The sequence below is a fragment of the Plecotus auritus genome, assembly GCF_963455305.1.
Source record: "Plecotus auritus genome assembly, chromosome: 1".
In the NCBI taxonomy this organism is placed as follows: domain Eukaryota; kingdom Metazoa; phylum Chordata; class Mammalia; order Chiroptera; family Vespertilionidae; genus Plecotus; species Plecotus auritus.
The window spans coordinates 91,405,753-91,424,750 of record NC_137770.1 but is presented as its reverse complement, the minus strand read 5'-3'; the positions used below and the strand labels follow the sequence as shown (position 1 = coordinate 91,424,750).

Genomic DNA, 18,998 nt, shown 5'->3' with positions numbered 1-18,998 from the left:
GGATAAATGATCTAAACAAAAAATCAGTAAAGAAACAGCAATCCTAAATGACTCACTAGATCAGATGGAATTAATTGACATCTTCAGAACATTTCACCCCAAAGCTAAGGAATATACATTCATCTCAAGTTCACATGAGACATTTTCAAAGATAGACCATGTATTAGGACACAGGCTAAGTCTCTATAAATTCAGGAAGATTGAAATCATATCAAGCATCTTTTCAGATCACAATGGCATAAAATTAGAAATCAACTACAATAAAAACAATAAAAAATCAAACACCTGGAGGCTAAATAGCTATTAAACAATGACTGGGTTAGCAAAGAGGTCGAAGAAGAAATAAAAAGCATCATGGCAACAAATGAGAATGAAAACACAACAATCCAAAATCTATGGGATATAATGAAAGCAGTTTTGATAGGGAAGTTCATAGCACCACAGGCCTACCTCAAAAAAAAAAAAAAGCAACACCAACAAACAAACAAAAACAACAAGAAAAACTGGTAATAAGTTATCTAGCTCTACAACTTAGAACTAGAAAGAGAGCAACAAGAAAAGCCCAGAGTAAGTAGAAAGAAGGAAATATTAAAGATTGGAGAGGAAATAAATGACATTAGCACCAAAATAACAATACAAAAGATCAGTAGAGCCAAGAACTGGTTCTTTGAAAGGATAAACAAGATTGATGAACCTCTAGTCAGGCTCACCAAGAAACAAAGAGAGAGGACCCAAATAAAATCAGAAATGAAAGAGGTAAAGTAACAACTGACCCACAAAAATACAAAGGACTGTAAAAAAAATATTACGAATAACTCTACCCCAACAAACTGGACGATCTAGATGAAATGGACATATTCCTAGAAAAATACAATCTTCCAAAACTCAATCAGGAAGAATCAGAAAATCTGAATAGGCCGATAAATACCAATGAAATTGAAGCAAAAAAAAACTTCCAGCAAACAAAAACCCTGGTCTGGACAGCTTCACAGGGGAGTTTTACCAAACATTCAAAGAACTAACACCAATCCTCCTCAGACTATTCCAAAAAATTCAAGAGGAAAGAACACTTCCAACCTCTTTCTATGAAGCCAGCATTATACTAATCCCAAAACCGGATAAAGACACTACAAAGAAAGGGAATTACAGGCCAAATAATCCTGATGAACATAGATGCTAACATCCTCAACAAAATATTAGCAAATCACATCCAGCGATACATTAAAAAATCATACAGCATGACCAAGTGGGATTTATTCTAGGGATGCAAGGCTGGTACACTATCTGCAAACCAATAAACGTGATACATCACATACAAAAACTGAGAGACAAGAACCACATGATCATATCAATTGATGCAGAAAAACATTTTATAAAATCCAACACAAGTTTTTAATAAAAACTCTCAGCAAGCCCTAGCTGGTTTGGCTCAGTGGATAGAGCGTTAGCCTGCGGACTGAAGGGTTCCAGGTTTGATTCTGGTCAAGGGCACATGCCTGGGTTGCAGGCTTGATCCCCAGTGAGGGATGTGCAGGAGGCAGCCAATCAATGATTCTCTCTCATCACTGATGTTTCTATCTCTTTTTCCCTCTCCCTTCCTCTCTGAAATCAATAAAGATATATTTTTTTAAAAAGTAAGTAAATTCTGTTTAAAAAACAAAACAAAAAACTCTCAGCTAAGTGGTAATAGAGGGATCATCCCTCAACATAATAAAAGCCTTACATGACAAACCTATAACCAACTTCATATTCAATGGACAAATACTAAAACCATTTCCCCTAAGAACAGGAACAAGACAGGGATGCCCACTTTCACCACTCCTGTTCAACATAGTATTGGAAATGCTAGCCATAGCAATCAGACAAGAAGAAGAAATAAAAGGCATCCAAATTGGAAAAGAAGAAGTAAAACTGTCATTATTCGCAAATGATATGATATTGTACATTGAAAACCCTAAAGACTCCATCAAAAAACTAATAGACTTAATAAATGAATTTGGCAATGTACCAGGACACAAAATTAACACCCAGAAATCTATGACATTTTTATATACCAATAATGAACTCACAGAAAGAGAAACTAAAAAAACAATCCCATTTACCATTGCAAAAAAATTAAGATACCTAGGAATAAACTAAGGAGGTAAAAGATCTGTACTCAGAAAACTACAGGATGTTGTAAAAAGATATAGAAGAAGACATAAACAAGTGGGAAAATATACCATGCTCATGGATTGGTAATCAACATCACCAGAATGTCCTTACTACCCAAAGCAATCTATAGATTAAAATACCAATGGCATATTTCACAGACCTAGAACAAACTCTCCAAAAATTTATATGGAATGAAAAAAATACCCTGAATAGCCACAGCAATCCTGAGAAAGAACAAAGTTGGAGGGATCACTATACCAGATATCAAGCTATATTACATAGCCACTATTCTCAAAACTGCCTGGTACTAGCACAAGAACAGACACATAGACCAATGGAACAGAGCAGAGAACCCAGAAATTGACCCAAGTCATTATGCTCAATTAATATTTGACAAAGGAGGCAAGAGCATAAAATGGAGTCAAGACAGTCTTTTCAATAAATGGTGTTGGGAAAATTGGACAGATACATGCAAAAATATGAAACTAGACTACCAACTTACACCATACACAAAAAATAAACTCAAAATGGATAAAGGATTTAAATGTAAGATGGGAAACCATAAAAATCTTAGAAGAATCGAAAAGCAGCAAAATATCAGACATATCTCATAACAATATCTTTACCAATACATTTACTAGGACAATGGAAACTAAGGAGAAAATATACAAATGGGACTACATCAAAATAAAAATCTTCTGCACAGCAAAAGAAACCATCAGCAAAACAACAAGAGAGTCCACTGCATGGGAGAACATATTTGCCAATGTGACATCAGATAAGGGTTTAATCTCCAAAGGACCTATGTAGATACTTTTCAAAATGGACATAAAGAAGGCCAAGAGACATATGAATAAATGCTCAAAGTCACTCATCATCTAAGAGATGCAAATCAAAATGACAATGAAGTACCATCTCACACCTGTCAGAATGGCTACCATCAACAAATCAAGAAGCTGGCATGGATGTGGAGAAAAAGGAACCCTTATACACTGCTGGTAATGCAGACTGGTGCAGGCACTATGGAAAACAGTATGGAGTTTCCTCAAAAAACTAAAAATGGAACTCCCATTTGACCTAGTAATCCCACTTCTAGGAATATATCCCAAGAAATCAGAAACACCAATCAGAAAGGTTATATGCACCCCTATGTTCATAGTAGCACAATTTACAATAGCTAAGATTTGGAAACAGCCTAAGTGCCCATCAGCAGATGAGAGGATTAAAAAACTGTGGTACATCTACAAAATGGAATACTACACTGTTGTAAAAAAGAAGGAACTCTTACCATTTGCAGCAGCATGGATGGACCTGGAGAGCATTATACTAAGCGAAATAAGCCAGTCAGAGGAAGATAAATATCACATGATCTCACTCATTTGTGGAATGTAATGAACAACATAAAGTGATGAACAAAAATAGATCCAGAGACATAGAAGCATCAAACAGACTGTCAACCCTCAGAGGGAAGGCAGGGGAGGGTGGGAGGAGGGCGATTAAGAGAGCAACCAAAAGCCTTGTATGCATGCATATAAGCATAACCAATGGACTCAGATCGTAGGGTGATGAGGGCTTGTGCAGGGGGGAGGGAGCAGGTGGGAGAGGTCAATGGGGTGGGGTAAAGGAGACATATGTAACACTTTCAACAATAAAGAATTAAAAAAAAAAATACACACACACACACACACACTAAAGGTCCGGTGCACGGGGGTGTGTGTCCCTCGGTCCAGCCTGCACCCTCTCCAATCTGGGACCCCTCGAGGGATGTCCGACTGCCCGTTTAGGCCCGATGCCTCCTGGGATCGGGCTTAAACGGGCAGTCGGACATCCCTCTCACTATCTAGGACTGCTGGCTCCCAACTGCTCACCTGCCTGCCTTCCTGATTGCCCCTAACTGCTTCTGACTGCCAGCCTGATCACCCCCTAACCACTCCCCTGACAGCCTGATTGATGCCTAACTGCTCCCCTGCCAGCTTGATTGCCCCTAACTGCCCTCCCCTGCAGGCCTGGTCACTCCTAACTGCCCTCCCCTGCAGGCCTGGACCCCCCCAACTGCTCTTCCCTGCAGGCCTGGGTCCCCCCCAACTGCCCTCCCTTGCAGGCCTGGTCCCCCCCAACTGCTCTCCCCTGCAGGTCTGGGTCCCCCCCAATTTCCCTTCCCTGCAGGCCTGGTCGCCCCCAACTTCCCTCCTCTGCCGTCCTAGTCACCCCTAACTGCCCACCCCTGCAGGCTTGATTGCCCCCAACTGCCCTCCCTTGCAGGCCTGGTCCCTCCCAACTGGCCTGATCACCCACAACTGCCCTCCCTTGTAGGCCTGGTCCCTCCCAACTGACCTCCCCTGCTGGCTATCTTGTGGCAACCATCTTGTATTCACATGGGGGCACCCATCTTGTGTGTTGGATTGACAGTCAATTTGCATATTACTCTTTTATTAGATAGGATAGAGGCCTGGTGCACGGGTGGGGGCCGGCTGGTTTGCCCTGAAGGGTGTCCCAGATCAGGGTGGGGGTTCCCTTGGGGCGTGGGGCGGCCTGGGTGAAGGGCCTGCGGTGGTTTGCAGGCCAGCCACGCCCCTCAGCGACCCAAGCGGAGGTCCTGGTATCTGGGATTTATTTATCTTCTATAATTGAAACTTTGTAGCCTTAAGCAGAGGCCAAGGCAGGCCAGGAAGCTTGGCTTCCTCCATCGCCGGCGGTAACCCAAGCCTCCTGCTCTCTCCAGCTCTGTGGCTGCCGCCATTTTTGTTGGGATTTATTTATCTTTTATAATTGAAACTTTGTAGCCTTGAGTGGAGTCCAGGCCCAGCCAGGGTGTGCAAGAAGCTTGGCTTCCTCCATTGCCGGGGAAGCCCAAGCCTCCTGCTCGCTCTGTGGCCCACAGCCATCTTGGTTGGGTTAATTTGCATACTTGCTCCTGATTGGCTGGTGGGTGTGGCTTGTGAGTGTAGCAGAGTTATGGTCAATTTGCATATTACTCTTTTATTAGATAGGAGATATATATGATCATTCCAAAGATTTAAGTCTGTAATGCCACGAGTTATTTGTGATACTTTGTTTAGAGAATCTTACTATTGGGATTTCCTCCTGAAAGCAACTGTTAAGAAAAATATGTAATTCTTCTTAAAAATAAATTTAAATACATGTGGTTATACAAGTCTATCTAGCAAAAGGCACCCATTACCTTAGGAATTGGTGCTTCCCTTTTGTCTCACCTAAGAAAATCACCCTGTCTAGAGTTGATGATAAATAGTGTGGTGTGACAAAAATTCTCTCCCTGAGAAAACTCTACTCAAGCTCTTCTGAGCTCGGTTTCCACTGAGTCTCGACCTTTGAACTTCTGTGCTTGTTTGCATTTTCCAAATTCAGAAAGAATCCTGCTACATCAGTTTGGCCAGAATCGATATCTGATCACCCTTGATATCCCATCAGGTTAGTCATCCTCTCCCATCTCCCAGGAGCTATCCCATCACACTGGTCTATCTTCCTGTTAGGTTGGTTTAGCCAGAATCCCCTTCTATCTCTGATGTTTACTTTAGTAATTTTCCATCTACTGACCCTTCCTTGCTCCTTGACTATAAATTCTCAAATTAACTTGATGTATTTGGAACTGAGCACAATCTCTCCCTCTAACTGCAATCCCCTACTGCAGTAGTATCAATAACTTTTGTGATGGGCCCCTGAATAAAGTCTGCCTTACTGTTCTTTAATAAGTGTCATGAGTAATTTTTTCTTTAAGAGCTATTAGGTTAAATTGTAAAGTACAGTACAGTGGTCTCTAATGTGCCTGACTTCCTATTTTTGTATCTTTTCACTTTTCATAGTCCAAAAGAGTGAAGATAAATTGACTCAGGGAAGTACTGTGAACTAGTAAAAAAAGGTACAGTAAGTATTTACTAGTAGCTCCTTACCAGGTGAGAGATAGAATGAGAGATATTGAAAATAATTTCTAAGAGGGAGGAAGCTAAATATATTCCCAATTATTTAGGAAATGTATCTGAAGGAAAGTTTGAAAAATAATCAGCCATCTAATTAAACACAGCAAATTTAAATTTTTCACTTCTTTAGTAATACTAGACTTTTTTTTTGTTTTTTAAAATATATTTTTATTGATTTCAGAGTTTGGAAGGGAGAGGGAAAGAGAAAGAAAGAAACATCAATGATGAGAGAATATCATTGATCAGCTGCCTCCTGCATGCCCCACACTGGGGATGGAGCCCGAAACCCAGCATGTGCCCTGACTGGGAATCCAACCATGGCCTCCAGTTCATAGGTTGGTGTTCAACCACTGAGCTACGCCAGCCGAGATGTTTGTTTTTTAAAATATGCTTTTATTGATTTTTTTTTAGAGAGGAAGAGAGAGGGATAGAGAGATAGAAACATCAATGAGAGAGAAATATCAATCAGCTGCCTTCTACATGCCTCCTTTTGGGGATGGAGCTGGCAACCTAGAGGCATGTTCCCTGACTGGGAACTGAACTGTGACCTCTTAGTTCATGGGTGGATGCTCAACCACTGAGCCATCTGGCTGGGCACCTACATGATTTTTATAATAAAATGTTTTTATTTATTCAAGTAACAATTAAATACCTATTTTTGTAAAGGATCATGTGAAAATTCAAAGATGGGGAAGAAATTATTGTCTCTCAAGGAACTCATCAAGAAGTAAAATATTGTATGTCAATTATATCTCAATAAAAATGGTTAAAAAAGTAAAACAAAAATAAAAAAATGTCTATATAAAATACTAATGTAAACATTATAAGAAGTATGAAGAAATTCCGAGAAAATATCTATTTTCTTCTGAAAACAAGCAAACAATATTCACATATGATTAACTGAAAATTAACTCTATCTCTTTTCTTAATTTGGCTTTAAAAACCTTCTCATTATAAATTGAAATATTTATGTGTGAATATTATGTCTCAGATTTGCTTTAAAATATCCCAGTAAAAATAGATAAAATTTTTTAAAAATGTAGGTTGGGAAGATAAAATAAGAATGAAAGGATCTTGAGTTGAAGCTTGGTGAAAGGTTCAGGAGAGTTTGACATACTAATGTATATCTGAAAATTTCCATAAAAGAAAATAAAAACCAAATTATCTTTGAAAAGAACCAAATTAGTTAATGACTCTGATGCAGAATAGCTATATCCTATATAATAAAGATGTAATATGCAAATGGTCGTTACGCCGTGAAGCGTAACAACTGACCGCGTAACGACCGGATCATGGATCAGCAGGAGGGTGGGGCAGCGAGCTACAATCGGGCGGTGGAGAGCTAGAGGAGGGAGCAGGGCAGCAAGCTATGAGAGGGGTGGGGGGAAGGGAGGGCGGGGGGAGCTACAGGAGGGCGGCAGCGAGCTACTGGTGAACGGACTCGTGCAGAGGGCTACTAGTAATAGAATAAGAGAAAGACAATACAAATACAAAAACCATTTAAAAATGTCATATGTGTAAAACTAAGACAAGTATTCTAAAATGAAGTATGAAATTAAATGACAGTTTTATTACCCCAATACATAAATTATACTTAAAATATTTTTATTTTTTAAAAATGTATTTTTACTGATTTCAGAGGAGGGAGAGAGAGATAGAAACATCAATGATGAGAGAGAATCATTGATTAGTTGCCTCCTGCATGCCCCACACTGGGGATGGAGCCTGCAACCCAGGCATGTGCCCTTGACCGGAATCGAACCCGGGACCCTTCAGTACACAGGCTGACGCTCTATCCACTAAGCCAAACCAGCTAGGGCTTAAAATGTTTTACTTATTCTAATTTACACAGGCCTTTAGGCTACTAAATTCATTACTCTCTTAATATGCTAAAACTTAAATAATATGCATTATGTAGCAGTTTGTTATTCTAAATAGGTTTTATTTATTTTTCTCAATTAAGACACTTTCAAAGAAAAATAAAAATGTCAGTAAAATCCAAGAGCAAATTAAAAGAAAAAAAGCAATGACAGACCTCGGAAAAATCCTTAAAAATACCAACAAAAGATCCTTGGTTTTATTTTATTCCTAATAGTTATAATTTGAATATATCTAGAAGTTGCTTTAGCTGAGCAACCTGTCAACATGTGAACTTATACTGAAAGATTACCAGTATGTTTTCTAACAAGTGTACTTACTTGCTGTTTCAATACCAGGTTCTTCACTCCTTCCATCACAAACTGCGATCCAGTATTCATGACTCGTGAAAAGAGACTAGGGGCAAAAGAAGAGGATTACAATAAGCATAAACTATCTCTCCAATAGATTATTGATAAAATATTTGCTTAATTACATACCACATGCTGATGCCCTCTACACCTACCATATGTTTTCACTAAACAGAAGTGACCTGAGAATTCTGGTATTACTGCTGCAATTTTATTTAGCAACTAGAGGCCCAGTGCACAAATTTGTGCATGGGTGGGGTCCCTAGCCTGGCTGGCGATCGGGGCCTATCAGGAGGGCTGGCCGGCTGGGGGAGGTTGGCTGTGGGAATGCACTGACCACCAGGGGGCAGCTCCTGCATTGAGCATCTTCCCCCTGGTGGTCAGTGCATGTCATAGCAACTGGTCGACTGGTCATTCAGTCGCTTAGGCTTTTACATACATAGATGAAAAAGTAATAAAATATTGACTAGTTAATAATTATTAACAAAATGTAAAAATGAAGAACTGCCCTCAAACATTTTGATTGCTGAGCCTTAGCTATAGCTTTTAAAAAAATTGCTGACAGTATTACAGATGTCCCGGATTTCCTCCTTCCGCTAGACCCTGCCCCACCCCAGGCCTTCATTACACTATTTTCTGAGTCCATGCGCTATGCATATAATATTCTTTGGTTAATCTCTTCCCATCCCTCCCACCCACTCTGAGAGCTGTCAGTCTGTTCCATGTATCCATATCTCTGGACCCATTTTGATTGTCAATTTATTTTGTTCATTAGATTCCACATATAAGTGAGATCATGTGATATTTGTGTTTCTCTGACTTATTTTGCTTAGCATAATACTCTCCAAGTCCATCCATGCTGTCACAAAGGGTAAGACACCCTTCTTTTTACAACCGCACAGTGTTCCATGGAGTAAAATGTACCATAGTTTTTTTATTCACTCATCTACTGATGGACACTTGGGCTGTTTCCAGATCTTAGCTATTGTAAATAATGAGCATTAGCTATAGTTTTTAGGCAAATTATAATTTGTAGAGAACTGCTTGCTTTCTTGGTTGCTTTAATGCTAAAAGAAAAAAGTTAAAGATCTAAATTAAGTTGCTTTAGGAATTCAAAACACCTACATATTTATATATATATATATATATATATATACATATATATATATATATATATATATATATGCCCATAAGTATGATGAGGTCAAAAGTTACTATTTTCTCTTTATCATAGCAGTTGGATCCAATCCTGCATTGTATACGGTCTCTCTTTCTATACATAAAATCTATCATATAAAATGTGAAGCGTAACACACCTGATGAATTTTACCTCGATTCTGAAGAACGTTATCTAAATTTTTAACATCAAAAATACCAACAAATGATTTGCCATACTCGTTTTACATGTGTGTTGCCAACAGCCTCTCTTTTGGGATCAAAGGGTGCTTTGTGAGACAGATTGGTAATCCTGTATTATGGTGTCAGAAGGCTAGAGATAGCCTTTAAAGCATCCAAAATTTTCTTGTAACACATTTTATTTAAATCCTCAACTACAAGATCCATAAGAAATGTAAGAGGCTTTTACTATTCAATAGGATTTTAAGGCATGAAATTGGCAAGTCTATTTATTACAGTCAATAGTAATTTTCCAAATATATTTTCTTTTTCCCTATCTTGTCCTTATTCCTCTCTGAAATGAAGAGATGGACAAGATCAGAAACAATAGAAAGTAACCTTTGTTGGAATGGACAGTTTTCAGGCGATTCCCTGGTACCAGGCAACTCTGAGGGAGTGTGCTAACCTGTACAGCACGGACTGCAGGTGAAGTCAGCTGGACTCATTTTGTCAAACACTTATAAAGTTCTGCATTAAGACAAGTAATTTTGTTTTTGTAAATGGTTTCATTAAAAGGTGTAGCTCAAGCCCTGGCCAGTGTGGCTCAGTTGGTTGAGCATCGTCCCATGCACTGAAAGGTCGCTGGTTCAATTCCCAGTCAAGGAACATGCCTGGGTTGTGGGCTCAATCCCCAATAGGGGCCGTGCAGGAGGCAGGTGATCAATGATTCTCTCTCATCGATGTTTCTGTTTCTTTCCCTTCCTCTTTCTATCTAAAATCAATAAAAACACATTTTTAAAAAAAGTGGTAGCGCCAGGCCGGCGTAGCTCAGTGGTTGAGCATCGACCTATGAACCAGGAGGTCACGGTTAGATTCCAGGTCATGGCACAGGCCCGGTTGTGGGCTCAATCCCCAATAGGGGGTGTGTAGGAGTCAGTCGATCAATGATTCTCTCTCATCACTAATGTTTCTATCTCTTTCTTCCTCTCTGAAATCAATAAAAAAAAAATATTTTTTAGAAGTGGTAGCTCAGGATGGGGCTAGAATAAACCTGTTTTCCTCTGGGCTTCATGCTTTTGCTGTAGTCTAAACTATAAAATATAAGCTAAGAATTTGAAACTAGTATGGTATCGAAAAGAGTGGTTAGAATTACCTTGTTCAGCTCCTTTGAAAATCATGTAGACTCCCAGGGGTGGGCAAACTTTTTGACTCGAGGGCCACAATGGGTTCTTAAACTGGACCGGAGGGCCGGAACAAAAGCATGGATGGAGTGTTTGTGTGAACTAATATAAATTCAAAGTAAAGGAGCGGAGGGGAGAGCAAGAGAACCAGATAGAACAGCCGGATCCGGCCCGCGGGCTGTAGTTTGCCCACGGCTGCATACGATACTGTGGAGTCAGAAGTCATGCCCAGCCCTGGGGACTTCCTCCCTATTATTTAGCAGGATGCCCAGGTCTACCTTGAAGCTAGGTTTTAAGTGCCTAGCTTCAAGTCTATATTAGTTATCAACATTGATGTAAAGATAGCTTTAACCTTCATTTATCTTCTGGAAATGTAAAATGTAATGTTTTAAGAAGGAAGCAAAAGAAGCCAATAGCTCATACCATGTAAAATATATTAACTTACATTTAAAAATGAAAATTTAAACTAAGAAGCTAAAGGCATATTGATATTTATTCTCTATCACAATAAAAGTATTCTGCATTCAAAGTGTCAGTGTGTTTTTAAGGCATGAAAATCTAATTATGGTCTAAAGTAACCAGACTTACCTAATCAGAATTATTAAAAATACTTACCCCATTGGTTTAGTAGTAGTGTTGCCATAGCTGGCAGGAGCTGAGGCCATCTTGGCAAAAGCCCTAAGAAATAAGACAGTTATATATAAATGTCGATTATTAGAACTAACATTCAGTATCATGGTATTAAAATATATATTGAGCCCGGCTGGTGTGGCTCAGAGCTTTGACCCATGAACCAGGAGGTCACGGTTCGATTCCTAGTCAGGGCATATGTCCGAGTTGTGGGCTTGATCCCCAGTGTGGGGCATGCAGGGGGCAGCCGGTCAGTGATTCTCATCATTGATGCTTCTCTCTCTCCCTTCCTCTCTGAAATGAAAAAAAAAATATATTTTTTAAAAAGTCTCTATCTATTGACAGAGATGGGTGGGGGGAAGTAGAAGAGGGTAAGGTTGGATAAATGGTGATGGAAAGAGACTTCACTTGGGGTGTTAATACAATATATAGATAATATATTATAGAATTGTAAACCTGAAATCTGTATAATTTATCAACCAATAAATTCAACAAAAAATAAAATAACTTTAACTTTTACTATGCAGACATTTTCTGAAAAAAGAAATCACTTTTTAACTAATAAAATACAATATTTCAGTATAATTAGCACCAAAACAATTATAGAAACCAAAATTATATAAATTTATAACCATGTAAAATAATACTCAAATATAGTACAATTAGTACTGAAACACTGAGATTCTTTAGGAAACAATACGCTTATTTTCCAAACTTCACAATTTTTCGTTTCCTTTCTATCCAATCATTAACATGAAACAGACTTTCTATCTTTAAAGAACCATTATGTACTGTTTAAGTTTAGTTTCCTTACTGCTCCCACATTCCACAAGTCTTCTTTCCCAGATACATGCCTTTGTTCATGCTGTCTTTTGGGAGGTATAAACTTACTGCCTTCTTCTCCAGTAGAAACTGTATATTTCCCTTTAAGACTCAGCTCAAAACCATTTTCTTCTTTAACACTATTCTAATTCTACTACCCAATTATTTTTTTAGTTATTTCTTTTCAATCTTTCTAAATGTCCAGAATTTTAAAATCAACTATATAATTCTTTAAAGATGGGCAAAAAGATGGTATTTAGATATGTCTTAAAATATTTTCCTTCTGTGAATATGCTCATTTTAGAGTCCAGAAAACAGAATACTTCCAGAAGAACCCTCCCACTTTGAGGTAACCACTGTTATAATTTTGGTGGATACTCTTTGAAACTATGGACATAGCATATATAGTATATATACTTTTTTTGTTGTTGTTAATCCTCACCCAAGGATTTTTCCCATTGACTTTTTTCTTTTTTTTTTTTTTAGCTAGAGAGTGGAAAGGAGGGAGGGCGGGAGGGGGAGAGAGAGAGAGAAACATTAATGTGAAAGAAACACATCAATTGGTTGCCTCCCACATGCACCCCAACTGGGGTCAGGGATGGAAGCTGCAACCCAGGTTTGTGCCCTTGACCAGGAATTGAACCCTCAATCCTTTGGTGCGCAGGCCGATGGTCTTACCACTAAGCAACACTGGCCAGAGCTAACATATATTTACTTTTAATGACAAAATTAATATCACATTGTAGATGCTGTTCTATATTTAAGTAGCATGCTATAAACATTTTTATGTGAATCTTAGATCTTTTATGATTATTTCAAATGCTTTAGTAAAAAAAAAAATTCTACCTAAATGCAAGAAAATCTTATGAGAATAAAAATAAAAAAAAGAATCACTAAGATGTGATAGTTGAAATGCTAAAAATATTCTATGTACACTATCAGTGGATTTTATTTTATTTTTTTTAATTTTTTTATTAAGGTATTATATGTGTACATATCTTATCATTGCCCCCCCCCCCACCCCACTCCCATACATGCCCTCACCCCCCAATGTTTTGCATCCGTTGGTTACTCTTATATGCATGCATGTAAGTCCTTCAGTTGATCTCTTGTTTCCCCCACCTCTCCCTAACCTTCCCGCTGTAATTTGACAGTCTGTTTGATGCTTTACTGCCTCTGTATCTATCTTTTTGTTCATCAGTTTATACTGTTTTTCATTATCCCCAAATGAGTGAGATCATGTGGTATTTTTCTTTCATTGACTGGCTTATTTCACTTAGCATAATGTTCTCTAATTTTAAAACTCAGTGTATTCTAAAATCCACTGATAATACCATTAGATAAATCCCAAACACAAGACCCACAATCTTGTTAAGAAAGGAGGATATGAATCAACTATTTTCAGCAGGTTAGAATTTTTTCCATTAACATTAATTTATTTTTCACTAGAAACAACTATATCAAAACAATAAAGAAGGGATAAATAAATAATAATACATTTATATGGCTGAATATTATACAAACACTACACACTACCATTGTAAACTAAGACAGCCCTAGCCGGTTTGCCTTAGTGGACAGAGTGTTGGCCTGCGGACTGGAGAGTCCTGGGTTTGATTCGGTCAAGGGCACATGCCTGGGGTCGCAGGCTCAATACCCAGTAGGAGGTGGGCAGGAGGTAGCTGATCAATGATTCTTTTCATCATTGATGTTTCTATCTCTCTCTCCCTCTCCCTTCTTCTCTAAAATCAATAAAAATATATTAAAAAAAAGAAAACTAGCCCAGCTGGGTATAGCTCAGCGGTTGAGCGTTGACCCAGGAACCAGGAGGTCACCGGTTTGATTCCTGGTCAGGGCATATGCCCAGGTTGCGGGCTCGATCCCCAGTGGGGGGCATGCAGGAGGCAGCCAATCAATGATTCTCATCATTGGTGTTTCTCTCTCTCTCTCCCTCTCCCTTCCTCTCTGAAATCAATAAAAATCTATATATATAAAAGGCTAAGCAACCATCGCATCCAAAACAACCAAAAAGGCTGTGTGGGGTGACCAGGCCGGCAGGGGGGTTAGTGAGGGGCAACCAAATGACCAAGCAGCAGGCTGCATGGGACAACCAGGCCCGCAGGGGGGGCAGTTGGGAGAGACCAGGCTGGCAGGGGGGGCAGTGAGGTGCAACCAGGCCGGCAGAGGGGGGCAGTGAGGGGTGACCAGGTCGGCGGGGGAGGCAGTTGGGGGCGACCAGGCCGGCAGGGGGGTAAGTGGTGACCAGGCCGGCAGAGGGGCACTAAGGGGCAACCAGGCTGGTGGGGGGGGGCAGTTGGGGGCAACTACGCCTGCAGGGGGGAAGTTGGGGGTGACCAGGCCAGCAGGGGGGGCAGTTAGGTGCAATCAGGCAGGCAGGCAGGAGAGCAGTTAGGAGCCAGTGGTCCCAGATTGTGAGAGGGATGTCTGACTGTCGGACATCCCCCAAGGTGTCCGGGATTGGAGAGAGTGCAGGCTGGGCTGAAGGGACCACCCCCCCACTGCACGAATTTTGTGCACCGGGCCTCTAGTATATTTCAAAAAAAAGAAAAAAAAAAAGAAAACTAAGACAAGGGAAAAATGGTATGATGAAAGGTACTGGAAAAACAGAATACAAAACTGTATCTGTAATAATGATTTCCCAGTTCTAAAAACTATATTTAATGCGCATATGAAAGAATATACACTAACTAGAGGCCCGGTGCACGAATTCGTGCACAGGTGGGGTCCCTCGGCCTGGCCGGCGATTGGGGCCTATTGGGGCCATCTCACCAGTCCCGCTCAGGGCCCTGGGGGCCGGCCGGCCGGGAAGGGACCACGGGAGGGCTCCAGGGCATCTCCAGCCCTCTCGCCCAGTCCCCATTGGCCAGACCCCAGCAATAAGCTAACCTACCGGTCGGAGCATCTGCCCCCTAGTGGTCAATGCGCATCATAAGCAACTGGTCGAGCGGTCAACTGAGTGGTCAACCAATCAGTTGGACATTTAGCATATTACACTTTTATTATATAGGACTAGAGGCCCGGTGCACGAAATTTGTGCACAAGGGAGGGGTTCCTCATTCTGGCCTGCAACGATGCCAGCGTCCTGCACCCCAGCTGGCCTCTGGCCAGAGGCCCACCTGCTCTCCCTCTGGGAGCCGGGGTGCACAGGATGCTGGGGCTCATCGCCAGGGTGATGCCGCCCCAGCATCCTGCACACCCAAGCCAGCCTCTGGTCAGAGGCCCACTCTCCTTCCACGGGCCAGGGTGTGCGGGACGCTGGGGCTCGTGGCCGGGGCAATGCCGCCCCAGCGTCCCGTGCACCCTAGTCCCCGGGGTGATGCCGCCAGTGTCCAGCACCCCAGCCGCTATGGGAGCCACCATCTTTGTGATGGAGTGACCGTTAATTTGCATATCACCGTTTTATTAGATACGATGTTTACTTGTACATTTTGTTGAGATGACAGGTAAATTTTTACTTTCTTTATACCTGAGTTTTAAAGTTTCCTTTAATAAATTGGTATAACTCTTATAATTAAAAAAAAATTACAGCCCAACCAGTTTGGCTCAGTGGATAGAGCATCGGCCTGAAACAAGGGTCCCAGGTTCGATTCCAGGCAAGGGCATGTACCTTGGTTGCGGGCACATCCCCAGTAGGGGGTGTGCAGGACGCAGCTGATTGATGTTTCTCTCTCATCGATGTTTCTAACTCTCTCTCTCTCTCCCCCTTCCTCTCTGGAAAAGAAAAATTACAAATTAGAAATTAAATTTTTGTAATCACATAAAATGATGCCAAAGACTGCCTTTCTTTTTATAAAACCAAATGTTTGCTTAAGGAATTCCCACATAATCATAATTAAAAAACAATGACGTATGCCACATAGTCAAATGTGTGTTTACATATTATGAAAATTGGAAAAGATGGTTTTAAACAAAGTTTTTTTGTGTATTTTTCCTTATTACAAGAACACAAACAAAATTAAAATAACAAAGTATCCTATATAACAAAGATGTAATATGCAAATTAACCCTCATGCCATCACAAGATGGCTGTGCCCACAGTGGAGGCGGGGTTCCTATAACACAAGATGGCTGTGCCCACAGTAGAGGCGGGGTTCCTGTAATGAGCGATCAGCAGGGACCTGAGGCTGAGTGGCACCGGGGAGGGGCTGAGGCTGCGCCCCCCTGCCCAGTGGGGCTTGAAGGGGGACCTCAGGTTGCACCCCCTGCCCAGCGGGGCTTGACGGGGGACCTTAAAGGTGCGCTCCCCACCCCAGCCCGGGCTGGGGGACCTCAGGCTGTGCCCCCCCACCTGGCGGGGCTTGAAGGGGGACCTCAGGCTGTGTCCCCCCCACCTGGCGGGGCTTGATGGGAGACCTCAAGGTGCACCCCCTGCCCCAGTGCCGGGCCAGGGGACCTCAGGCCACACCCTTCACCCCAGGCTGGGAAACCTGAGGCTGCACCCCCCGCGCAGCAGGGCTTGATGGGGGACAAGGTACGCCCTCTGCCCAGCGGGGCTTGACGGGGGACCTCAAAGTGCGCCCCTGACCCTGGCTCGGGGAACCTCAGACTGCGCCCCCACCTGGCGGGGCATGACGGGGGACAATAGGCTGCATCCCCTGCCTGGTGGGGCTTGACGGGGGAACCTCAAGGCGCGCCCCCCCACCCCGGCCTAGGGGACCTCAGGCTGCACCCCCCACCCAGGCATTGGGCCGGGGGACCTCAGGCAACACCCCCTGCCCCAGTGCTGGGCCGGGGAACCTGAGGCCGTGCCCCTGGCCCTGGCACCAGACCGGGGGACCTCAGGCCATGCCCCAACCCGGCGTGCACTGGAGGACCTGAGGCTGTGCCCCTACCCGGCGGGGTTTGACGGGGCCCTGAGGCTGCATCCCCCGCCTGGAACCAGGCCGAGGGTCCCTGAGGCTGCGCCACCCACTTGGCAGGGCTTGATGGGGGTAGGGCTGGCCGGGTCTGGATCTCGCCCGATGGGGGTGGGGCCAGCCGGGTCTGGGTCTTGCACGATTTCAAGGTGCGAGTGGGTGGGGACTTGACTCTGGGTCCTGTGGCGTGCCCCAGACTCTGATAGGAGGAAGATTTTCATATACATTTTACTAATTTTCTTTCATCTCTGACACTTCTATTATAGAGAAAGGGCAAATAGCAATATTAAAATATTTCCTCTAATTAATTCTTTTAATGTGCACGAATTTCATGCCCTGGGGCACTAGTAGATAATAAAAAGCACTCATAAACTCACAACTGATAGATTACACTGTTAACAACTTGGCATATTTCTCTAGCTATGCATTTAAAAACACTTTTAAACAAATTACAGTAGATACAATATTATATTAGTTTCAGGTGTACACCTGTGATTTAGACATCTACATATATAAAAGCCTAAGCAATTGTGCAACTGCTCAACTGGTAGCTATGACATGCACTTACCACCAGGGGGCAGATGCTCAACGTACAGGCATGGAAACATGGAATAGACTGATGAATCTCAGAGGGAAGGGGGTAGGGAGAAGGGCAGGAAGAGATTAACCAAAGATCTTATATGCATACTAGAGGCCTGGCCTGCAGGGATTGGGATGAAACCGGCTCTCCAACATCCCCCCGAGGGATCCTGAATTGCGAGAGGGCGCAGGCCAGGCCATGGAACCCCACTGGTGCACAAATCCGTGCACTGGGCCTCTAGTTGTAAATAATGCTGCAATACATACATGGATTTAGTGTTTTGATTTTCTTTTACCTAGAAGTGGAGTTGCTGGGTCCTTTGTCTCTTGTGTAGCCTTTGTTTTAAAATCTATTTCATCTAGTACAAGTATTACTCTACCACTTTGTTTTGTTTTGTTTCCATTTTCATGAAATGGAAACCCCTTTACTTTCAGTCTGTGTCTTTTGATCTGAAATGAGTCTCTGGTAGACAATGTTATGTAAGGTTCTTGTTTTGTTATCCATTCAGTCATCATATATATGTCTTTTGGTTGAAGCATTTAATCCATTTGCATTTGAAGTAATGATATATATTTATTGTAATTTTATTATTCATATTTTGACTTTTTCCCCTTCTTCTTAAAGAAGACCCTTCATCCTTTCTTGTGATAGTGGTTTGGTGGTGATGAACTCCTTTAGCTTTTTCTTCTCTAGAAGCTCTTTATCTATCCTTCAATTCTAAATGATAGCTTTGCTGGGTAAAGTAATGTTGATTATAGGTCCTTCCTTTTCTTCATTTTGAATATTTTGTGCCAATCCTTTCTGACATACACATTTCTGTTGAGAAACCAGATGACAGTCTTGTGGGGGCTCCCTTGTAGGGAAGTGACAGCCATTCTTTTGCTGCCTTTAAGATTCCCTCTGTGCCTTTATCCTTTGGCATTTTAATTATAATGTGTCTTGGTATAGGCCTCTTTGGGTTATTTGAGACTCTGTGTTTCCTGAACTTGTATGTCTAGTTCCTTTACCAGGTTAGGGATGTTTTCTGGCATTATTTTTTCAAAAAGATTTTTCAATTTCTTGCTCTCTCTCTTCTCCTTCTAGCACTGCCATGATATGAATGTTGGTATGCCTGAAGTTGTTCCAGACTCATTTTTGGGGATTCCTTTTTCTTTTTCCTGTTCTGATTAGGTGTTTTCTGCTTTCTTATATTCCAAATTGCTGATTGATTTTCTGCTTCATCTACTCTCCTATTGATTCCCTGTAATTTATTCTAT

At 41.7% G+C, this 18,998-nt stretch overlaps 1 protein-coding gene across 5 annotated transcripts in view; it reads right to left on the bottom strand.

Moving 5' to 3' along the window:
- Positions 1-18,998, bottom strand: part of SCFD1 (sec1 family domain containing 1) — a 123,478-nt gene that overhangs the window by 24,598 nt on the left and 79,882 nt on the right. For all 5 annotated transcript variants that reach the window (XM_080643380.1, XM_080643379.1, XM_080643382.1 and 2 more), the window contains 2 exons: positions 11,449-11,511; positions 8,288-8,363 (listed from right to left, as the gene is read on the bottom strand). In XM_080643380.1, coding sequence (XP_080499506.1) covers positions 8,288-8,363; positions 11,449-11,511 — 139 coding nt within the window. The remainder of the gene's footprint in view (positions 1-8,287; positions 8,364-11,448; positions 11,512-18,998) is intronic.